We start from the raw sequence: 22,548 nt of genomic DNA, 5'->3' as shown, positions 1-22,548 counted from the left end.
TGGGGACAGCAGAGGTGGCCCCGCCTAAGAGGGAGCTGAGACTCGGCTCCCGTCTGCTGTTGCCCATGCAGGGCCGAGTGTCCGGTGGCCGCATATCTGATTTCCCTAGAGAAGCTGGAAATCCAGATTTCTTAAGCAAAATCACTGAGTTTTGAAGCCCTATAAAGAGGAAATAAAACCTGTCTGGAGGTGGAATTTGGTCCATGGTTTTTGATTTTCATTACATGCTTCTCTAAGCTTAGGCAGCACTGCACAGCGATTACGGGTTCTAGATTTAAACTCAGAGTTCGAATCCCTGCTCTGCCACTTGTGTGACCTTGCCTCAGTTTTAACATCTGTAAACTGGTGATAATCATCATAAGATTGTCATGAGGGTTCATTGAGATAATAGGAGGAAATTAATAATAAGAACTGTGTCTGGCTCTTGGTCAAAGCTCTATAGTAATTTATCGCCGAAGAAGAATGAGTCTCTGTTTGAGGCTACTACTCCTTTTTTGAGCCAGCCCCTGCTTATTCTTTGTGAGGGGTGAGACGTGGGGGTAGGTGTGAGCATTTCAGGTTAAACCATAAGCTTTAGAGGGACTCTCAGAACACATACCCCACCCATGAGCCCTGGAAATGGTGTTACCTCTAAGACGAGAAAAAAAAGTGCAAACTTCCATAACACGATGCTAATTAGCTAAAAAATCTCAGAACTGCTACTAGACCATGTGCCAGTAAACCAAACTTAATCCGCTGGCTACTTTTCTGTCTGGCAGACACAGAGCCTGAGAACTGATCGTTGGCATTTAGAAGTAATTTAGGTCTGTGCACTTGCGCCTGGGGATTGGGTATAGAGAGAGCTTCAGAGGAGACTGTTAACAATGGCCAAGAATAGCTGTCGTTCTGAATGGAGACATTGTTACACACTGTCCATTTACAGAGCTGAGCACTCGTGGCAGACATCGAAGTGCTTCGCTCCGGCATGGCGGGCGGGCGGGTGGCGCGCATATGGGTTTGTCACTTCTGATACAGCACGGCGCCCTGAAACACCAGCTCCAATAAAAGAGCCGCTCGCACTGTGAGCAGAGTCGCGGCTGAGGTCTCAGGCTCTGAAAACCACTGTCTTGCACCCTGCACACACGACTTCTTAATTCAGCCAGCAAGTACTTTCTGAGCACTGTGGCTGACCAAGTCTTTCCCCCTGAGTTCTTAAGAACTCTCCTTCCCGAACCAGCCACTTCCCTGAGATGCGAAGCTGTTTATCTGGTGAGGCAAGCGCAAAGGGAACTCTAACCTGCTGCAGAAATGTCTGACCCGTCCCAAGGATGCCCCAAAGATTCCAGAAGCCTGCGGCTCCATTCCAGAAAACATCTCCCAGGCGACATCCACCTCTTCTCCGTTCCTCTGAAGGTGAGTCTAGATCTTCGGGGTCCACGTCTAGCTTCCAGGTGCTGGGACCTGGTGTTATCCGGCCCTGCTTTTCTGTGGTCCCCCGTCGGGCCCTGGGTTCTTGATTCCGCTGCTGAGTTTGTCTCAGTGACAAAGCCCAGCTCCTCCCTGATGGAAGATGGTCTCAAAGAGTTACCACACTTCACAATCTGAGCTGACCTGCAAGAGTATCTGTCTAGTCCAGTGATTTTTTTGGAGCCTCGTTTGTTTTAAAATGGGACTCATACAAAATCTCAGGCTGAGCCCAATGGTTTGAAAGAGGCAACTTGAAACTTTATCAGTTATTGAAAAGTAACTTTTCATTTGTGGGTTCTTGAAGCACTAGCTTTCTCAGAACACAAATTGGAATCCACTGATCACATGTCAATGATTTATTTTAACTGACGAAGAAATGAAGACCAAGAGGTTAAGTGGCAGCCGAGGGCAGTATCAGTATTGGTTTCCTATTGCTGCTGTAACAAAGTACCATCAATATGGTGGCTTAACACAGGAAGAATGCATGTCTTCTAGCATTCTGGAGGTCACAAGACCTAGATCAGTTTCACCAGGCTGAAGTCAAGGTGTCAGCATGGCCGTGCCCCTCATGGGGGATCTAGAGGAGCGTCTGTTTCCCTGCCTTTTCTAGGACAGGTTCTGTCCTCATTCCCTGCATCAAGGGTCCCCCAACCCCAGGCTATGGACCGCTGACAGATCGTTATAGGCCCGTGGCCTGTTAGGGACCCATCCTCACAGCAGAAGGCAAGCTGGCTAAGCCCCATCTGTATCTGCAGCCACTTCCCAGTGCTGACATCACCTCCTCAGCTCCACCTCAGGTCATCAGGCATCAGATTCTCACAGGAGCACCGGTCCCTGGAGTCACAATGGCTGGGGACCGCTGCCCTGCACCCCACGGTCTCTCCCCTCTGCTTCCAGCACACATCTTCTCTCTTGTGAAGAAAGAAGGGTCTTCGGCCTTCTGATTACATTGCGTCCACTTGAATAATCCAGGATTATCTATCCATCTCAAGATCTTTAATTTAATCGTACCTGCAAAATCCCCCTTGCCCGGTAGGGTACACAGTCACACATTCCGGGATCAGGTGTGGACGTCTCTGGGAAGGGGGCATTATTCGGCCCACCACACAGCTGGGCAGCAGTTAATGGCATAGCTGTGACCGAACTCAGGTCTCCTGGCCCTTTGGTACTCTGTGTCTTGAGGTGGACAGAGGGAGGGAACAGGACAGGAAGACTCTCTTTTTCTCTGATTGATTTTGTACCTGGCCTGTTACGAGCCACAGACCAGATCAGGACAGTCACACCGGAAGGAAGGAGAGAAGGCGTGCTGGAGTAACCATTTTTGAGAGCTCGGGTTGCCTGGGAGCCAGAACGCTATATGTATAACCTGTCTTTGACTGTGTGTTTGTCTAGGAAGGGAAGAGTCAAAACCTGAACCGAATTACTTCTCAGAGATGGACTAAAACCATCAGTAATGTTAATTATTGATTTTTCATCATAATATCATGACAAAGGTAATATTATTTCCACTTAATTTATGGGGAAACTGAGGCTAAGAAAGAGGTATGTAATTTCTCATCTCATAAGTGGTAAGAACCAGGGTTTGATCCCAGATAGCCGGACTCAGAAATCTGAGTACTTAACCATTACATAAACAGCCTCAAAGTTTATGCAGAGTTTATACACATCTCCAGACCTGGGCGGATTCTCTGAACCAAAGGTCTCCCCTGAACGAGAAGAAATTCTACTGCTTGTACCCCGGGCTGTGGTTGGGGGAGCTCAGGCTGTTCGGGGTTTCTTGCTGATCTGTTTTATGGCACTTAAACTTCTGGGGTGTCACACTCACCCTCGAAGAAGGAAAAAGATGATTCATGTTGTTGGAGTCTAAAAATCTGAATAAATATAAGGTATTGTGAAGGGCTGTGAAAAGGTGAGGGATTTACCTGTACGTTTAAAAGCTTACACTTCAGGGCTTGGGGGAATGCGGGGAGGGCTGGATGGGTGGAGCACAGGGATTTTTAGGGCAGTGAAATTACTCTGTATGCTCCTGTGTGGGTAGTTACAGGTGATTATACATTTGCCAAAACCCACAGAATGTATACCACCAGGGGAGAACCCCAATGCAAACTATGAATCTTCATGGAAATGTATCCATATTAGTCCATTAACTGCAACGAATGTGCCACACGAATGCAAGAGGAGAATAACAGGAGAAATTGCGCTGGGGCTGGGGGAGGGAGTATCTACGAGAACTCCCTGTCCTTTCTGCTCGACTCTTTCAGAAACCTAAAACTGCTCTAAAAATAAAGTCTATGAATAATAACAATGAAAAAAGAACTCGGTCTTGATGGGTTTCTCAGGAAAGCTTTCCCGACGGTGACCACGCCTGCCGGCTCCTGCCTGGGGTGCTGCCTGGCGCTGGAAGCCAGATAAACTCTTCCGATTTGTACGGCTGATCGGTACCTGCTGTTTCCTGTAAGGCCGCACCCTGTGCTGCCGCATCTCAGAGCTTCTCCGGGCTGACCGTGCAGAGAAGCACTGGCTGGCATGCCGGTCCTGCCCTGGGATTCTGTCCTAGCCTTGTTACTCACCGACTCTGCTGCCGTGGGAGAATTCCTGAATTTCTTTGTGCCTCAACTTCCCCGTCTACATTCAAAGGCTAACAGATGTTTCCCTAGCGATCTGGCAAGGCTATTGTGCTAATTCGACAAGATAACACATATGAAGGCTTTGGTCAAACCATAAAGTATTATTATTCGCACATGGAAGGCACATTTCCCCGTTTTACTCCTCACTAGTATTTTCCCCATTTCATCGATCAGGAGGCTGAGGCTCAGAAAGGTTAAGTAACTTGTCCAAAGTCACAAAGGTCGTAGGCAGCAAAGCTGGGACTAAAAAAAAAAAAAAAAAAAAAAATCTAGCCCAACTTCAAAACTAATACTTTTAATCACTATACTAAATCCACTCTAATGAAACAAAGAATTACAACACAAACTAGTCTCAAAGTATACTTGCCATTGTAATATTCATCTCCCCTCTTCTTAATCCTCTTTCCTTTCTCTTTGGAGTTAAAAATCTCCAGGGAAAAGCTGAGTCCAATGGTGAACGTCTCATAAGCCCGCTAAGCCCAGCTCTGGGGCCCAGAATCACTGTACCTTCTTGCCACGGTGCAGGAAAGACGGGGGGTTCTATTTTACATGCATTTTTAAACCCCCTTCTTGTTGTGGATTTAGTGCTCAGAGGGGTTAAATATCTGTGATTAATTAAAGAAGACTTTGGCCACAAATAATAATGTCCCAAATCATAAATTTCAGTGCTTGAGCCAGAATAATGGTCCTGAAAAGACACGAAGGCTTCTCTGGGCTGGTTCTCACTGCTTTGCTTTTATTCTTCTTTGCTCATGCTCTTTTATTCAGGGTTGAACTGCTCTCTAAGCGCTGGAGTCTCTTTGTTCTGAAAGCCATCCATTTATTTATTCATTCAATGTTTATTGAATGACTATTACAACCCAGGTATGGGACTAACTCTTGCAAATAAAACAGTGAACAAAACAGACTTGACCTCTCCGTCTACATAACCAACAGGCTACTGGAAGAGAAAGACAACTGAGCAGCAGACAGTTGTAACAGGGTAGGGTGTTATAAGAAGAATCTAAAGTCCAACAGAGGACCTCAAACACAATCTACGGAACTGTCAGCTGGCTGGGAAGGGATTCCACTTGTCACCTGTACAACTCAACTTCCCCTCTGAGGTGCAGCTGCTGGGATGGGATTTACCACCAGCGTGCACTTGCCTTTGGATAATCCTATCTTTTCCAGACTAATGGCCTCTGAGTTACCAGTTTCTTCCACTAGTTTTCTCATGTTAGGAGACCTACTTTAATAAATCCGCTAGTATTTATTGAACTTACTTTGTGGGCCATGGGGCAGATATAGGAGTGCTCTAGAAGAGTATTTTATATACTTTGCCTCCTTCTATAGATGAAATTTCTGAAGAACAAGGACTGTGTCTTATTCATCTGTTTATTTCTAAGGCTTGCTTCAGGCCTGGCAAGAGTAAAGGCTCAATGATGATGTGCAGAAAGAAGAATGGAAAAACCGAATAGAAGGAAGGAAGGGAGAGAGAGGAGGGAGGAAGAAAAGAAGAGAGGGGGGCAGGCTGACGTGATCCCTTTCTCTAGATAGCTTATCCGGGGAGCACTTGGCAGACTGGGATCCAGCCCAGCTTCCTCCGGCAGCCCTTCTGAACCTGACACACATTTGGCCAGGAATGCAAAGGAGGAAAGGCTGGTAAACCCGCTGCACCTTGGGAACGGGATAGGCCAGCATGTTTACATCCTCCCCATCCCCCGTTCCCCAAATTCCTCTACTAAGACACAGCATTGCTTTCATGAGAGGCATGGATGGGGATTCCCTGCGCTGAAGGCTGCCTCTGCCGCTGCCTGATCAGCCCTGGCGACAGGCACGCAAGTCACCCAGCTGGTCAGCCCCCAAACGCCTACTGGCTTTCTCCTGCGGTCTGTATAGTTAGACCCAGGCTCTTGAGGCCCACCCGCTTGGCTTGCTTCAGGCCTCCATAATCTCTCAACAGCTGCACGATTGCCTGTTCTGCTCGCTGTGCTCCGGCCATGAATCTGACAAGTGCCGACTCTTTTTCACACACACTTCTGTGCCCTCGCACAGGCTGCTGATTTTTCACATGCTGTTCCTTCTGCCTGGAATGCTGTTTCCCTGGATGAACTCCTCGTCCTTCAAGACCCAACTCGTGCCACTTCCTGAACGAAGCCAGAATCAGGCCCGCCTGGGCTTTCCCACATCTTGGCGCCCCCAGCGGGGTGCTGACCACGCGCTGCGGCTGCTCACTCGCCATCTGCCCCCCTCAGCAGACTGAGTCCTCTGAGTCCCGGGATAGTTTTTTAATCTATTTAGAGTATTATTTTAATATTAAACATTTTAACGACTGTATGTAACAGGGCAACTGCGAACGCCTGAGGAATGAATGAATGAATCCGTTTCTTCGATATAGTTTTAGGCCGCTTTGCTCTGCCATGAACTGTTTGGGCACTGGGGAGTCCTCAGTAATGGGGACGGGCGGGGTCCCCATGTACGCTTATTCGCTCTGAAACACAGCTGGGGAACAGGATGGACAGAAAGGAAGGTGGGTGCGGGGGAGGCCCTCTGAGGAGGTGACATCTGAGCTGGCACCGGAAGGGTCAGGAGCCGACTGCGTGGAGGTCTGAGGACTTGGCGTATCCCACGTAAAGGAAACAGCGAGTGCAAAGGCCCTGAGGCAGGAAGGAGCCTGGCGTGTTCAAGGACTGGAACGGAGCGTGGGAAGCCTGACATGAACGAGAGGGGACCCAGACCACGGGCGTGACCGGGACTACTAACTCTGCTCCTGGTACAGCGCCGGGATTAGCAGGCAGCGAGGCCGCCAATGGCGGGGGCACCTCCCGCTGCTCCCTGCGCCTCTCGCGCCCTCCCTCATATGAGATGACTGCTTGCTCCTGCTCGCTGGGGCAGAGCCGCCCTCATTAATCTCAGGAAGTGGGGGGAGAGCGGGGCGCAGACTCGCGATGCAAGACTCAGAGACTAGAGAACACAAAGGCCGACGGCCCAGCTTTGTTTTGAAACTGTCAATTCCAAATTCTGCGAGCCGGCAGAGACAGCGGTTATTGATTTTCCCTTCTGGAATGCATGTCCTACAGAGTCCTCACAAATAGAAACTGAAAAACAGAGGAAAACATAACTGCTGAGAAAGACAGGGCAAGGGACTTTTTTGAAAAAAAAAAAAAAATCTATGCTCGTTTTTGCCTTTTTTGTATTATGCTTTGTTGGATTGTGGCTTGTCAACTTTTCCACCCCCCCCGACACATTATTTCTTTTCCTATTTCTATGTCTTTCTGATTATTCTGTCTTTCTCCCTTCCTTCCCCCTCTGCCCCGCCGTGTCTGTGTGTCTGTGTGTCTGTGTGTCTGTGTCTCTCTCTCTCTCTCTCTCTCTCTCACTGTGTCTTTGTCCAGCACTAGCATAGTGTTTACATACAGTAGGCGGTCATGCTAGTGTGCTAAATGTTGATCCATCCACAGGTCAGTCTGAGTATCTCCTCCTCCAGATCGATCTGTCCACCTCATTGCCCACCTCTCTACACGCAGCACCACGCCCCCTTCCAGAGCGGCAGGGGAGTGGGACGAGCCCGGAAAACCAGCTTATAGTGACTGCACCGAGCGCCATCCCCAGCTAATCACTCTCTCTCTCTTTGGAGACACGGGAAGCAGTTCGGGGCTTCCTTCTGCGGCCCTGGAGGGCAGGGCGCCAAGTCTTTTCAGCACCGGTGTCACACTGGTCACTCCCCATTGCCAGGGGGCTCCAACACCACCTGCCTGCGTCCTTCCTCTCGGCTCTGCGAGACAAAGCACAAAAGCTGCGCGCTGGCCTCTGCCAATCAGGCCTCCACCCGCTAGCGGCCCCTTGGTTGCTTTTCATTCTTCCTGCAGCCAGCGTGGCTGAGCGGGGAGGAATCTGTGTAGACAAATGCGCCTACAGACAGATTCCAAAGGTGGTTGTGTGTGTTACTAAAGGCAGGCTAGATGGGGAGGCCTAGTCCCAACTGTGTCTACTCACTTTTACCAAATCGGGCACACTGATCGAAGCTTAATTTTATCATCTGGAAAATGGGAGTATCACAGGCTGTTTCTTCTTGAAGGGGAGTATCAGGAGAAGCAAAGAAAATCCATGTCAAAACTACAAACTTATAAAAAGAAAACAACGCAATTCTTGACTTTTTTCCTCTTAAGAAAGCGTATGGTATCATGGATAGGCCTGACTGTAGTCACTTCACAGCCCGATAGTCCAGTGATTTATCTTCTACTCGTATTTTACCTGTGTATCAGTGCAATAGCATTCTCTTCCCAGGCTCACCGAGGTGACGGAGAGGGCTGGGGGGCTGGGAGGTGGTTCTTCAACAGACCGACGACGCGGACTTACCTTCCTGAGATTTAAAATTTGCTACTTATCACTCACAAGAGGGACAATCTATATGCGGGTAACTGAGGCGTGGTGAAAGGAGTGTCTGCATAACAGGTTTTATACAAATTTAATTTCTGCAAAGCGTCTCTATTTTACATGTTCCGATGCATATCTGTGTGGGCGACTTCAACCATCGCTGCCACCCGCATGCTTCCCTTTCTCGAACACGCTCCCCGTCTCTGGGCCTACATCTCCAATCACCCACATGACCTTCCCTCTTAAGGCTATAAGATTATTTAGTTGAACTCCCTCTTATTAAAAACATGGAAGCTCTTAACCAGAGACCAAAGTCACTTAACGAGCAGGAACAGGATGACATGCCAGAGTCACCATTTTCCAAGCCCATGGAAGATGATGCTCCATCCACACCGTCCATGGAAGACCTGACGTCACTTCACACCCAGTTCATGTTCTTCACACCTGGTTCCTCTCCTGGCCTTTCAACCTCCATGGTGTGGAAGCTCCAGAAGGCAGAGCTCACAGATCTACGTATCTTATGTTCTGCAGTTTCTCCCAGAACTAGCATTTAATAGGTTCAAAAAATACTTTGATGGCTGCATGGATAAAGGACTATGAGAATGTGCCATCATTCTGTGTATTGTCAGAGCTTAGAACTCACCGTTTCCCACTTCTTTTTGTCTGGCTTCCAAGAACTCATTGTTTGATGAGTTCTGCTGATTTGCTCCCACTGACTCTCCCTGTCCCTTCTGACTGCTCTCTCCCAAGCACATGCCCTGACGCCCCATGCTGGACCACATACTCTCCTCCCACCCCCAGCCTTCCTCTCTCCGCCCCCCCACCCCCCCGCCGCCCCTCTTGTCCAAGGTTCCTTTTCCAGGATGAATGTTTTTCATTATCACTCTTCTCAGGTCAGAAGCCATCACATTCTTAGTGTCTTTGTCTAAAGTCCATAAACCTTGCAGGCAAGGCTCTCCATCGCCTGGCCTCCACCTCTTTTTCTAACCTTATCACCTATTATTCTGCCTCCAACCCTCCCTCCTCCCCATTTCTGAGAGATGACTCTGCTTGTGTCCCTTGAAACACACCTTTCACACTTTTGCCGCCACGCTTTGCATACACAATTTGCCTTGTTTATGCTGTGAATTCCAATCACCAAGGAATACAGCTAGAACTTTCTAGACAGCTTCCATGTGCCAAACATAGTACATTATTCATATGTGTTATTGTATTAACCTTCACCCAAACTCTAGGGGGTTAAGTACAATTCTTATCCTCACTGTATAGAGCTGGAACTCTGGGCTCAGAAGTGTCACGGAATGTACTTAAGGGTGCAGACTCGTACACAGAACAGCTAGAAGTCAGACACAGATCAGGCTCCAAAGCCACGATGTCAGCCCTTAGGAAACACTGCCTGAAGCTATTCTTCTTCCCTGAGCTCTGATAGCCTTTTACTATGCACGGCCACTCATTTGCCAATTTTCATGTAGTTTGTTAAATCACAGAACTCTCTCTCGTATGCACGTGTTACTTGTTCCCAGTCTTATGTAAGCTACCTGAGAACATGAGTTATACTTCCAGGCCTCACAGGTTTTGGCCGACAAATGTGTGCTGACTGAATTGATTAGAGGTGTAGAGTAACCAATTCATCTTTAGTTTTGTTGGGCAATGCATCCTTTAAGCAGTGAGTTTACTGCTCTCCCCTCTCCCCCCGGATCACATGCTGACACTGGGTATAAACCAGAGAGAAGACACTCAGGCCCTTGAGTAATACACACCTGCGTGGCTTGGAGAATGGGGCGGGGAGGGGGGGCTGTCGGTAGTTTCTGAGTGACTTAGGAGTCTGTGTTTGCAGAATCTTGGATCCTTGAGCTCCTCAGGCCTTTATGAGGTTAAAATATTACAGGAAAAACAAACTCCAAAACCCTCAGCAACTATTGAGGACCATTTGTAAGATTTAATCACTTTCTTAAGCATCAAAAATGAAGTTGGCAATTACACAGTTCTTTTTATACATCACTGAAATGTATTTTTGTTGTTGCTGCTGCTAAGTGGCTCACTTAAACTTAGAGCCATGAGATCTGACAGATACACCACATTACATGTGTGACATGTTGACTTGGGGCTCAACCACCAGAAGCTGGCTGCCCTTGGGTTCGTCACTGCCCTTCTCTGGGCCTCAGTTCTCTCACCACTGATCTGTGGGGTTTCGGAGGACCTCCGAGTTCCCCACTTGCTTTGCCTTCCTTTCTGGGATGCTAACTAACTCCACCTCTCAGTTTTGGTTTAGAGTCACTTTCTCTGAGGCTTTGCCTGCTCCCTGCACCTCTCCTGCTCCTGGGCAAACACCTCCAGATGCAGCAGTGTGCAGCCCCTGGCCAGGGAGCCCCTCACAGGGTCCTCCCTGCCCCCTTCACCCTTCACCCTGAGATGCCTCTGACCTTGGTGTGCTTTGCATGTTTAACACCAAAAGCTTTCCACCACGTTCTCAGCATCTGGGGAAGCAGATCGTCTATATCTGGAAGCCATCAGCGGTAGCTTCCTGGCACATCCCAATCCCCATGGTCCTTACAGGGAAAAGTGACAGCTAAAGTAGTTTTTAAAAACCTTCAAATCGTCTCAAGTTGAATGTGAGCCTGTGGAGGAGGCCAGCGGGCAGAAATGCCTGCTCACACAAAGCAGACCTTCTGTGCCCCTCCTGAAACACATGTTCTGAACGTGTGGATGCAGCGGTGTGCATAGAAAACTCGGAAGGCACGCTCCTAGTGAAGGTGAGGGCCCAGGAGTCACCAACAAACAGCAACTACGGAAGCCAAGCAGGAAGCGACAAAGGTCGTCTGGAAAGTTCGGAAACGGGGTGATGGAACAGCCCTGCATGGACTGCCGCAACGGGCACAAGGACGCGCACGTGATGCGGTTACACGGAACGGCACGCGCGCAGGCGCAAGAACGCGCAAGTAAAGCAGTAACACGGAACGGCGCGCGCTCAAGGACGCGCACGTGATGCGGTTACACGGAACGGCACGCGCGCAGGCGCAAGAACGCGCAAGTAAAGCAGTAACACGGAACGGCGCGCGCTCAAGGACGCGCACGTAATACAGTAATACGGAACGGCGCGCGCGCGCACGAGGACGCGCACGTGATGCGGTTACACGGAACGGCGCGCTCGTCTGTGCGCGCACATAGATGAGTGCGTGTGAAACCACGCAATCTGAAGAACATGGTCAGTTTTCTTGTTTTGATATTATCCTTTAGTTATGTCAGATGTTGCCATTGAGAGAAAACTGGGTGAAAGAGCATGTGAGCCTGTTTACCATTTTTTGAAACTTCCTGTTAATCAATAGTTATTTTTTAAAAAATCCCAAGCACTTAGTGCAGTGGATGGAGCTATGACTCCCCACGATCCGGGGACGCGGGTCCCAGTGCTCTCTCACAAGATTCCAAAAACAGTGAGATCGGCACCAGCCCGATCTTCATCATCTTCATCACCTTCAAGTCTCCCACTTACTGCGCATTTACTATATGCAATGCAGTATTTAAAACATGTTCTCGTTTGCAGTAACACCCCCCACGAGGCTATCATCCCAGTTTCATGGGAGATAAATGGCAGCGGAGGAGCCTTACGCTCACAGCAGGGGACGAGTAACCAGAGGGGAGCAGGACTGCGTGGAGCTGCTGCGGCGTTCGACGTGTGCGAAGCACGTCGAGCACATCCCTCGGTCAGAGGCGCCTGGCTGAGGCAGCGCATGGCACGGTGACGCCCGGTCCCATCCCTCGTTCCTCACCCCCCTGGACAGAGCCACGTCGGCAGCAAAGCCACAGAAACATTACTCACAGGTTCTTCACGTCTGCGATGCCGCGGAACGCCTTCCTCGGGACCCCCAGGATCTGGTTTTCGCTCAGATCTCTAAACCAGAAGAGAAGAGGCACACGGAGTTAACCACTCAGGCCCGGCTTTATCTGCATCTCATCATGATAACAAAACCCTGCGGAGGCTGCTTGGGGGCTGTTTAGTCTCCAGCCGCAGGCTGCTACAAGCCTTCACACTGCTCCTCTGGAGATGGCCTCTGCTGAAATGGTTACCAGGCGGGAGCCGCTTGCCTCCAGGGCGGGCTCTGTGGGTGGTCTCGCACCTCCAGGCCACGAGCCAAGATGCTGGGTTATTTGTTGCACACACTGCACCCAATTCTCTGTTTTGCCACCTACCAGAGACGACCTCTTGCCCCTCCTCCCCCATGGCGTCCCTCCCCCACTTCAGGGTCAACACCACTGAAATTCCCACGTCTCAGGGACTCTCTGCCTTTGTCATCTTGGATTGGAACGAAGCCTGGCCATCTGATTTTCTGATGGGCAATAACCATCTCCCCTTATTCCAGAGCCCCAGAGACCCCTGGGGGCCTCCCGGATCATCTTAGTGACAGGCTTGATGAATCCGAATTGCATTTCCACAAAACCATCCAAAACGGGGGTCCCACTGACACCTCATGCAGCATGAAGCAGCACTAATGTGTGGCCTCGAGGAGGGAGGATAAGGAACAAAGTGTCAAGTCTCAAAGCTGGCTCAAATCCAAGTCTTGTGCCAGGATATTCTTTAAGAATCCCCAAAGCTCCAATTTCTTTTCCTGAGCAACCCGTGCATTTTTTTTTCATTTTGTTTTCCAGTTTATTTTTTGCTAGACCAAACACATGTACTCGTTTTCACTCATCCACACATATCAGTCATACATACACACACACACGCAAGATGTACATATCTCTAGTCATAGATATTGCAGTAAAAAAATTACCTACCCAGATATAACCACTGTTAGCAATTAGGAGTAATATATATAAATCTCACCAATGTGATCTCGTAGTATATAGTCTGTTATATCCTCTTTTTTCACTTATTATATTGAGAACATCTGTTCACGTCATTAACAGTACACATCTATGCCAACATTTTCAATGTCTGTATATCATCCAATTGGAGAGATGGCTAAATGATCCCACATTGTTGGGTATTAGTTAATTAATTTGCTAGTTAAGGAAACACCAGGGTGAATTTTTCCTGCCACACAATTTGGGGACACTTGTTCAGCTACCCCCTTGGTATAAAGTCCTCTAAGGAGAATGTGCTGGATCACATGGTAAACATGTCTTTAATCACCGAGTTGTCCCGGAGTGAGGGTGACCCAATGGATATTCCCATGCCCATCATCCAAGGACACCTAACCAAAAACTGGGGATAACTTCAAATATATTTGGAAAGAGAGGTCAGACCACCATCCTCCACCAAAATCTGGGCTGTCCAAATTAACATTTTGCAAGGTGGCAGAAGGAAAAAACTAGAAAACAGAAGTGAGGCGTCCATTTTTCTGCCCTCACCTCATACGATGAACTGCCACAATCTGAGTGGCTGGCTGAAATTTGAGACACTTGAGGGTCATCCGGGGCCACTGTTAGGCTCCAAGGCAAGGCTCAGAGCTAGGATCAGGTGCAGATATGAATACTAGCGGTTTGGGGGCTGAGTAACAGGGTGCTCCCCACCTCAAATCCAGTTTCCTCTGTCTGCAACTGGTGTAAGTACATTTAGATGCACATGAGCCCCGTGGCAGGCTCCTTTGGCTGGGTCTGATTCAATGAGCAGGGCTCCAGCCTGGAGTCGGGGCGCTGAACAAAGCCCACGATGACAGCAGAGGTCAGGCAGTGTCACCGAGGCCATTCCTCTGCTCTCCATCAGCCTCCAGGAGAAGGGGGCCCAGGTCTTGTCATCCAACTAATGCAATTTCCACCAGGCAGCTGGGCTGTACCCAAGGCTCCCACAGCCACAATGGGCCCAGTCTTTTCTGCCAAGTGAAGGCTGGTCTCCGGGACAGCAAGCCCCTGTCCACTTGCCACCCTCTAGGCTTGGCTGCCATCTTTGGCCACTCAGAGGAAGGGCCTGGGTCACACTTCTGGCAAATGGCTGATGATCAAAATCAAGGGTGGGGGAGCAAACGGGAGAGAGGTGTAGGTTTAGAACTGTCAGCTCTAACCCCGCCTGGAAGCCAGAAGAAGGGGCACATACCCCAGGTAACGCAATTGCACGGAGCTTCTGATTTGTAACACGGTGGAATGAAGAGAGGAGAGCAATATTTAAGCAGAAAAACCAGGCACATAGATGGAATGCTGTGCTTGGGGTGGGGGCAGCCCCTGGGGTTCCTGCTCACTCTTTTCTTGCTGTGACTATCCCCGGTCCTGCTCCAAGTTTGAGGAGCCCAGTTTAAAGCACAGCTTTCTCTCCGCCTCCCTGCCACGTCTTCCCTCCTGCCGCAATTGAGCAAAAACAGCAGATTGTAGGGAATTTATCTGTTCTCCATGACGATCTGCTTATAAATTTTATTAATTTTATTTTCCATTGAGTCTCTCTTCTCTGGCTAACAATACCGCTGCCATGCATCTGCGGGATTGTATATTGATTTCATAAATACCTCTAGTAGGCTGACAAACTGACAGCTTTAATGGTAATACTGATGGGGCGTGGAGGAGGGTTCAGGGCTGGTGCTTCATTTTCGGTAACTGTCCCTTCGCAATTATCTCGGGGGCCTTTGTGAGGGTTCCTAATAGTGTGTTTATCTCAGCGTGATGCAGGAGCATGGAGCTATTGTTAAGTACTATCCTTGAGAGAGACAAGAGCCACCATTTTCAGCTGACACTTAAATAAAAATAACAAAATCTATCCACAGTGCCCAAGAGCCTAGTTCCAGCCGATTGCTTGTTGGGGCTTGAACGTCTCACCCTTCCTGAGGGAAAATGCTGGGAAGTGACTAGAAAAAGGAGACTCGCTTTTTTAAAACATTAGATGAAATGTATGAGGTTGGAGTAGGGTGAGAGGTGTGCTGGGGTTTTCTGGGGAAACAGAGGAGGGTAGCTGGTGGGAAAGGCTTTCTTAGTTGGAAAGCAGGGTTATGAATTGGGCGCCTTTTTAAATAATTAGGGCTCTGAAAGAAAGGGGCACTGCATTAGCTAAAGTGCATTTTCCTGCTTCCGGAAAATGATTAACCGACTCATTATGCCATCCAAAAACACAAGACCAAAGAGGACTTATTAAGGAGACAGTAAGTCAAATAGGAGTTGGCAAGAACCAATGCATCCCCCTTCCAACCACCCCCCCCCCCTTTTAATTTACTAAAATGCTTTGGACACAGATTAACTTTCTTCGCAAATTTATTATTGCTTCATCTACCTTGAAACGGAATTGCAGACACTTTGATAAATGGATTGAGAGGTTGTCTAGTTCCAGTGGAGCTTTTGAAATGCTTCCTGGGGCTCTCCCTGCAATGTCAGGCGTGCTTTGTTCTCTGAGCAACAGTGAGTGACAGTCCTCACCTTCGCCCCCACCCCTGCCCACCCCACATTTCCCAGGCAAGATCTCCAGGCAAGAAACAGGGAAAGAGTCTCCTCTTTGCTCCACTGGGGACAACGCACTTATCTCGGTCACATTCATGCTACCAGGAAGTCTTGTCTGTATTCAGTGGCAGTTTGGGGGCACAGGGAGTGGTTAGCTCTTAGATAGCAATCTTGAATTATTCCAAAGGTACAAAATGGGGCTTGGAAGCTACTTCAACTTCGGGGAAATCTTGTTTCTGAACTGGGTGGAGCCACTTACTAGCTGTATGATCATGCAAATGACTGAGATGCTCGATGCCTCAGTTTCCCCATCTTTACAGTAGGACTGTTAATTTTACTGACCTCAGAGGTTAATCGTGAGGGTGAAATGAGCTGACATATGTGTGCTTTGCATGGCACCTGGAACCCTGTGGATAGTCAAAGAATGGCTGCATTTCTTTCTTGGACCTTCCTCCCATTTAGCCTGGATTTACATTGCTGGAAACCTCTTTTAGCGTCATCCTCAGGACACACGTCTATAATTCTTGAAAGAATAAAACACATAAATGTTGCTAATATTCTCCCCATAAAATCTGAGGAGGAATTAAAGTACCTCTCATCTATTATGTAGGCAGGAGTAACTATATTTGATTCAAGATTCTTTTGGATAAAACAGGAGAGGCTGACCCAGGAGAACATGGCCTGTCCTAGGTTGGGCTTCCTCAGAAGCAGATGCTTAGTCAAGTGATAGATTCACAGAGTGCTCCTGGGAGAGACCAGTAAGGGATGGAGGAAGTAAGATGGAAAAGGGGAACTAAAGGACAATCAGTTTAGTCCTGGCTTTAACCAACACCCCTGGGCTCCTGTTTCTAACCAGGAGGTCTGGGCCTTTGCAGCCCTGCAGGAGACAGTCCTTGGTTAGAGACCACCCAAGAGAAATGCAGACTCCCTGGCTCTGCCCGCACCCCACAACGCTGGACAGGGTGACTCCAGGAACCCAAGGGTAGATTGCTGAGGAGGTTCCCAGCCAAGTCCAAAGAAACAGGAGATGGGAGCCAATGTTAGTAAAGGGGACTCATGGGATCCAACCCAAAGCATTCCTAAGACTTCAGTTATGAATCAGGGAGATCTGAGAAGATTGAAAAAAAAAATCACCCCCTAAAGACGACATATCCAGGACCAAAGAACAAGACTCAGGGGAAACTAACTGACCAAAGAAAACTGGAACAACCCAGTCTGGGACCTTCTTTTGTCTACGTCTCCACACCCCCTGCACTAAGACCGATCAGATGTCTTTTCAGTGAGATTAAAAAAAAAAAAATCATCAGCTCTTGAGTAGCCAAATTAAAAGAGGGGATGATCTCAAAGCAGTTACATTTTGAACCGTGATTAGATTTGGGATCAGGGCATTGCATTAGCATTCTGATTCTCTTGGCCTGAGTATATATGAAAACTATTTTCCCAGTCACTGCCTAGAAGAAGGGAATCTGCCCTTTGGTGTGGTAGGTCTCAACCAAAACTCATTTAGGGATTTTTTGAATTTCTGATGGGTAATCCATAAATCTATAGCTTTTGTATTCTCTGTTCTTCCGAACTAAACAAAGCTGAACTTCTCCCCGCCCCACACACCCCAACTCCTAATATATAGAGTAACACGTCACTCTACAAACCAAAGAAAAAGATATTGGTTTGCTTATTTGTACAGTGGGAGGGACAGACATGCAGGAAAAATTGTTCCTGGGGAATTTACAGTGTGGACTTCAGGGAGGATCTATCTGAAAAGGTAAATCTCTTTTCTCTTTTGCAGGCAATTTATCTTAATAAGCAAGATTATATGTTTGCAGTTGGGTCACTGTCAAAACCAAATGATCCCCAAGCATACGTCCTGGCTAAGAAGCCCCGGTACCTCCAGCTGGAGGGCTGGTCAATGGCATCCTTTGTCCAAGGGAGATTACACAGAGTAACTGAATCATTCCCTTAAAGAGCCACCACCTATCTCTGGGACCCAGAGAATTGAAGTGTCAATGGGGGATAAGAAAAACAATGATCCCCACTGCTCCAGCTGGGTTTCCAAACATTTCGTGGCAGCAGGAGTTTACATGGCTTGCTCCCTTGATGTTACAAGTTACTGAATGAAAGATGCCAGTAACGGCTCCTTCCATTTGCCTTCTCTGACGAGCTCTGTAGAAAAGTCTTAGTCTTAATATCGGTGGACTAAATGTCAGCTCAGTATTATTTCACTCACATAGCAGGAGCCCCAAATATGTGCTACGCCACGTTACATGTTGAGATACAGAAGGGAACAGCGAAACCAAGTTTCTGACTTCCTGGAGCTTGCATTATCACTGACCCCAGATGCAAATACACAGACCCCTTGGAATAATTGAAAGTTAAACAAACATCTAGACACCTGAAAAAGGTGAAGCTGTGGTTCACTGCTGTTTTTCCCCTTTTCGACAAGAAGAAAGCCTTTATCTAAACTCACACCATGGACTGTTCCTAACCATCAAGGAACCCAACTCACAAGTTTTGCTTGAGGTGAAGTTTTGCCAAATCCTTTTTAGCTTTCAGGAGAAAAAAAGAGAAAGATGCCAGTCTCAGTCACTGGGCCATACAGGGATGCAGGCTTGTTTCATCCCTTTGGCTCTTTCAAAGTGGACAGTCTAAAGGCATTATTAAGAGTTGGCATGGCACAGGGTGGCTGTTCTCACCATGGGGAGCAGGGATTACCTGGCCAGAACTTACTGATGATGTTTTGAAAAATACAGATTGCCCCCCTTTTTAATTTTTTTTTTTAAATTTAGATGTGATAATGGTATTGTGGGTTATGGTTTCTTTTATGTTTTTATCTTTGAGAGATACATACTGAGATAATTAAGAATAAAATGAATAATATAGAAGAGCGGGAAGTGGGTAGAGGCATAGATGAAACAAGATTCACTGAGTTGACACTGCAGCTGAGTGATGGGTACAAAGGGAGTTCATTTGCAATCTGTACTTGCCTTTTATATATGTGTGAAATTTTCCATAACAATAAATTTAAATGCCGATTTCTGGGACCCACCCTAGACTAGCGAATCAGAAACTCTGGAGACATCTCTGGAGTCTAAATCCTGAACAAGTTTGAGAACATGAGTAGAATTAGTGCATGAGACTACGTGCCAAGTTCATGTCTCAGCTGTGCTACATGTAATGCACCATGTGTCCTTAAGAACGTCAATATGTCAATTCAATTCTCTGAGCCTCCACTTGTACTTCGTGAAATTGGGATAAGCATGGCAGATAATGGACAAGCAAGTGCTTTCTATACTCTAATGTAGTATATAGATGCCAATCACTATCCTCATTTTATTAGCGTGAAGTTAACAAATATAGCATCCTGCTGCACTGAACGTCTAGTTTGATATTAGGGAAAATCTTGAGTCCCAGACGCAAAGGCCTCCTGTGTCTCAGGTGAGAGCCTGGGGCATTGGGTGGAATACGCAGGGGACAGAGTCACAGGAGATGGCTGAGGGGTGGAGAACGACAAAATCTAATCTATCTTTTAGGAAGAGCCCGTATGTGGCTACACCCTGCCTTGGGACCCCAGAGATGCAGCAGGAGAAAACCATGCACGTTGCCCCCGGACTCTCTGCAGAGTCTGTGGAGCAGATGCTGGCTGACTGGGACCAGAAACCTCCTAATGGGGCCTCACAGTCAAGTGACTTCCTACAGTTCTCCAGAAGGACGACACTCCAGGGGAGATATCACCGGGGCGCAGGTGCTGAGCAGGACTGAGCGGTCGGACTGAGAGGCAGATCTCGCGCTGTGAGTGCGGACAAGGCCCAGCATTCAAGCGCGACGGCGCTAAGGACCCCTTCAGGGGCTGAGGGCTGTGAGCCACTACCAAGCGCTGCAGGTGGAATTACGGTTGCCGGTTTGCTCTACGATTAGTCCCCAATGTAGGAACCTGTGGGCATCTCGTTATGGACAGATGTTCTAGAGATCACAACCCAAATGTGTTAGGATAAGCCAGGCTAAAGCAAATGAGTAAAGCGGGCCGAATGAGTACGATAGAAGCAATGAGGGGGTGAGCTGGGAAAATGCAGGGTCCACCTAAACTAATTTCCCTCGAACTATAACCAAATCACTGTCCGTGCTGGCCGAACTTCGAGCCAGGGCTGAAGGGTGCAGAGGCCAATACCCTGCAGGGGAGATCTACAAATTCCAGGGCAGCACTGTCCCATGCAACACAAGACAACGATACAGTTTAAACCCTTTCATTAGCCGCATTAAAAACAGTTAAAATAAATTTTAATAAGTATTTTACTTGACCCCATGTATCCAAAATATTATTTCAACACGTAATCAAAACAGTAATTATTAATGAGATACTTTATTTTTTTTCATACCCAGTCTTTAAATTCTGGTGTGTATTTTCCATAAACCTCGGTTCAGACGGGCCACGTTTCATGAGCTGCACAAGCGCACATGGCTGGTGCCTATTCTACTAGACAGTGCAGTTCTAGACAAGACCAGGAGCTGGATGCTGCCGCTACGTGCCCACTCGCTGCCGAGAGAGAAAGGCTTTTAGATGCTGGAATCGGTCTAAAGGAGCCGACTCTGGGATTCCTTGGGCGGTCTGTGAACGCATTAGGGCAGCAGTACCCAACCTTTCTGGCACCCAGGACCGGTGCTCCTATGAGAATCTCATGCCTGGTGATCTGAGGTGGTGATGCCAGCGCTGGCTTCCTAACAGGCCACAAGCCCACACTGATCCACGGCCTGGGGGTTGGAGACCCCTGAATTAGGGAATGTGAATGGGAGCCAGTCAAGATAGAAACTTCCAGATGAAGAGAGGCCAGCCATGGCCTAAACTGTTCTAGTCACTCAGCCATCCTTCCTAGGAGCAGAGAACCTCCTTCCAGCCATAGGATTTAATTTAATCTTTCTGAACCGACAGCCTTCCAGGGCTGGCAGGCTAGCCAACACTTCCATTCCAACGGATGCTTTCTTCATTTAACTATCACATGCAACTCCAACTAAGGCTCTTTGTGTTCATGCAACGGCCTCATAATTGACGGATCATCCCTGGCAAACGGTACTGAGGCTGAGCTTCTCAACAGCTCACTGATCCCTGGGATTATCACAGTTTAGAGACAAGGCAGTTTTACTAGACGGATTGGGGAGCTCTCATTATCTATCAGCCCAATTGTGCCTTCTGTTCTGGTTCCCTGCTTAAGTGATCCAAGAACCACCACCAGGATTCAGCCACAAGTATCTGACTCGAGACTGCATGTGTCACCATGTACCCTTTGGGGTACAGCTACGATTTGGGTGTCTTTACATCATGTACGGAAATCTGATGCTGAAAATCATCTGATAGTAAGGATCTAATTTTGTTTCTGAGATAGTCTTCTGCCAATTTTTGGGCCCAGTGAGATGTTTTGGCTTAATTTATTAATCTTAATTGTGAGGGTAGAGAGGTCCGCCTTGTTCAAAAGGATGGAGACTCGTGTTTTCTTTGTTTGAAGCTATGGGACTGCCCAATGGAGTTTGGGAAAGGGAGCCCATTTCTGTGCAATCCATCCTCCACCGAGGCTGACACACTGTTCCCACCCCCTCCTTCTCCTCCATTCCTCTCCCTTGGCAGCCCTCTGAGGCTTTCATCCCTAATTTGATTGTCGTAGCTGACACTGTCAATCTGAAATCCAGTAGCATGTCTAATGCTGGCTGGACAAGGGGAACGCAGGGGGAGTGGAGGGAGGCAAATTCATCTTGAGAAGTAGCTTTATGTAAATCGATCCTCTGGCCAAAAGCTGGAGCCAAGCATTTGCTGATTAATTGGAGAAGCGTCCTTGTTCCTGTGTCTTCTTTAGAGAGATGGCCCAAATCGAGTCCTCTCTTCTCCACAAAGACATTCCCATGCCAAAAAGCTTTTGCAATTAGGAGATGAAACCTTGTACGTGAGGGGGAGGTGGTGGGGGTTGGGGGGAGCGCTTACGGAATTGTTATGAAATGAAGTTGTGTGTTTGGCCTATTTTGTGATTAACTACTGCCCTGGGCAGTTAATCATTTGCCTCTCAGATGGTGGCCTGATAGTCTCAATTCTGAGGTATAATATCCTATAGGTGACGATTTGCTTGTGCAATAATTAGCAAAAATTAAGGGGGTAGGGAGTGCTTTCTAATGTATTTTTCTGGTGGATTCCAAGTTTGCATTTTCAGTTACCTCTTGGGCCCATTTCTGTTGGCATCAGGAAGAAGGAGTGAGTCTGCGATGGACTCAGACTCTCCCACGTCCCTCTTACCTTTTCTGAAAAAGCTCAAGCAAAATGGCAGATGGTTCAGCAATGGCCCTGTAACTCAGTAACTGTCCCCAGATGCTGTCGAGGTTGACTTCACCAAAAAGCTAAAGGCAAGTTAGGGACCTGGGCACAGGTCAAAATGAGTTTGGATCTGGAGAGAGTCCTTGTTTGCTAACCGGCATGCTACCTGAAGGTCAAGCTCATATAAGGTGACATGGTCTTTTCCACTGGCACCCTCACTAAATTATTAGTTTCAGGTGGTCAGGGAGTTTTGCTGAGGCCTAACACATAGCTTAAAAAATATGTCTTGAATGGATAAAAAAAAAAAGAAAAGCTAAAATGATTTCACGCCATTGCCCTGTTCATGGATGATCAAGAATAAATGTCGAACTATGGGGATTTTTTTCCCCAAGTCCATTTTGTCCCTTTAGATTAGGAAAAACTCTTGCCCTCTGCCTCCGCCCTTCTATCTCCGTCTCCCTGGTGGCATGTCATGCTTGA

General features: G+C 47.9%; 1 protein-coding gene across 2 annotated transcripts in view; it reads right to left on the bottom strand.

Annotated features, from left to right (window-relative positions):
• SLIT3 (slit guidance ligand 3) overlaps positions 1-22,548 on the bottom strand; it is a 583,670-nt gene that overhangs the window by 152,749 nt on the left and 408,373 nt on the right. For both annotated transcript variants that reach the window (XM_036224942.1, XM_036224941.1), the window contains one exon: positions 12,247-12,318. In XM_036224942.1, the coding sequence (XP_036080835.1) occupies positions 12,247-12,318 (72 nt within the window). The remainder of the gene's footprint in view (positions 1-12,246; positions 12,319-22,548) is intronic.

This window comes from Rousettus aegyptiacus, unplaced genomic scaffold, assembly GCF_014176215.1.
Source record: "Rousettus aegyptiacus isolate mRouAeg1 unplaced genomic scaffold, mRouAeg1.p scaffold_m13_p_7, whole genome shotgun sequence".
Lineage (NCBI taxonomy): Eukaryota > Metazoa > Chordata > Mammalia > Chiroptera > Pteropodidae > Rousettus > Rousettus aegyptiacus.
Note: the sequence above shows the minus strand (reverse complement) of the source record. Positions and strands in the feature narration are given on the sequence as shown.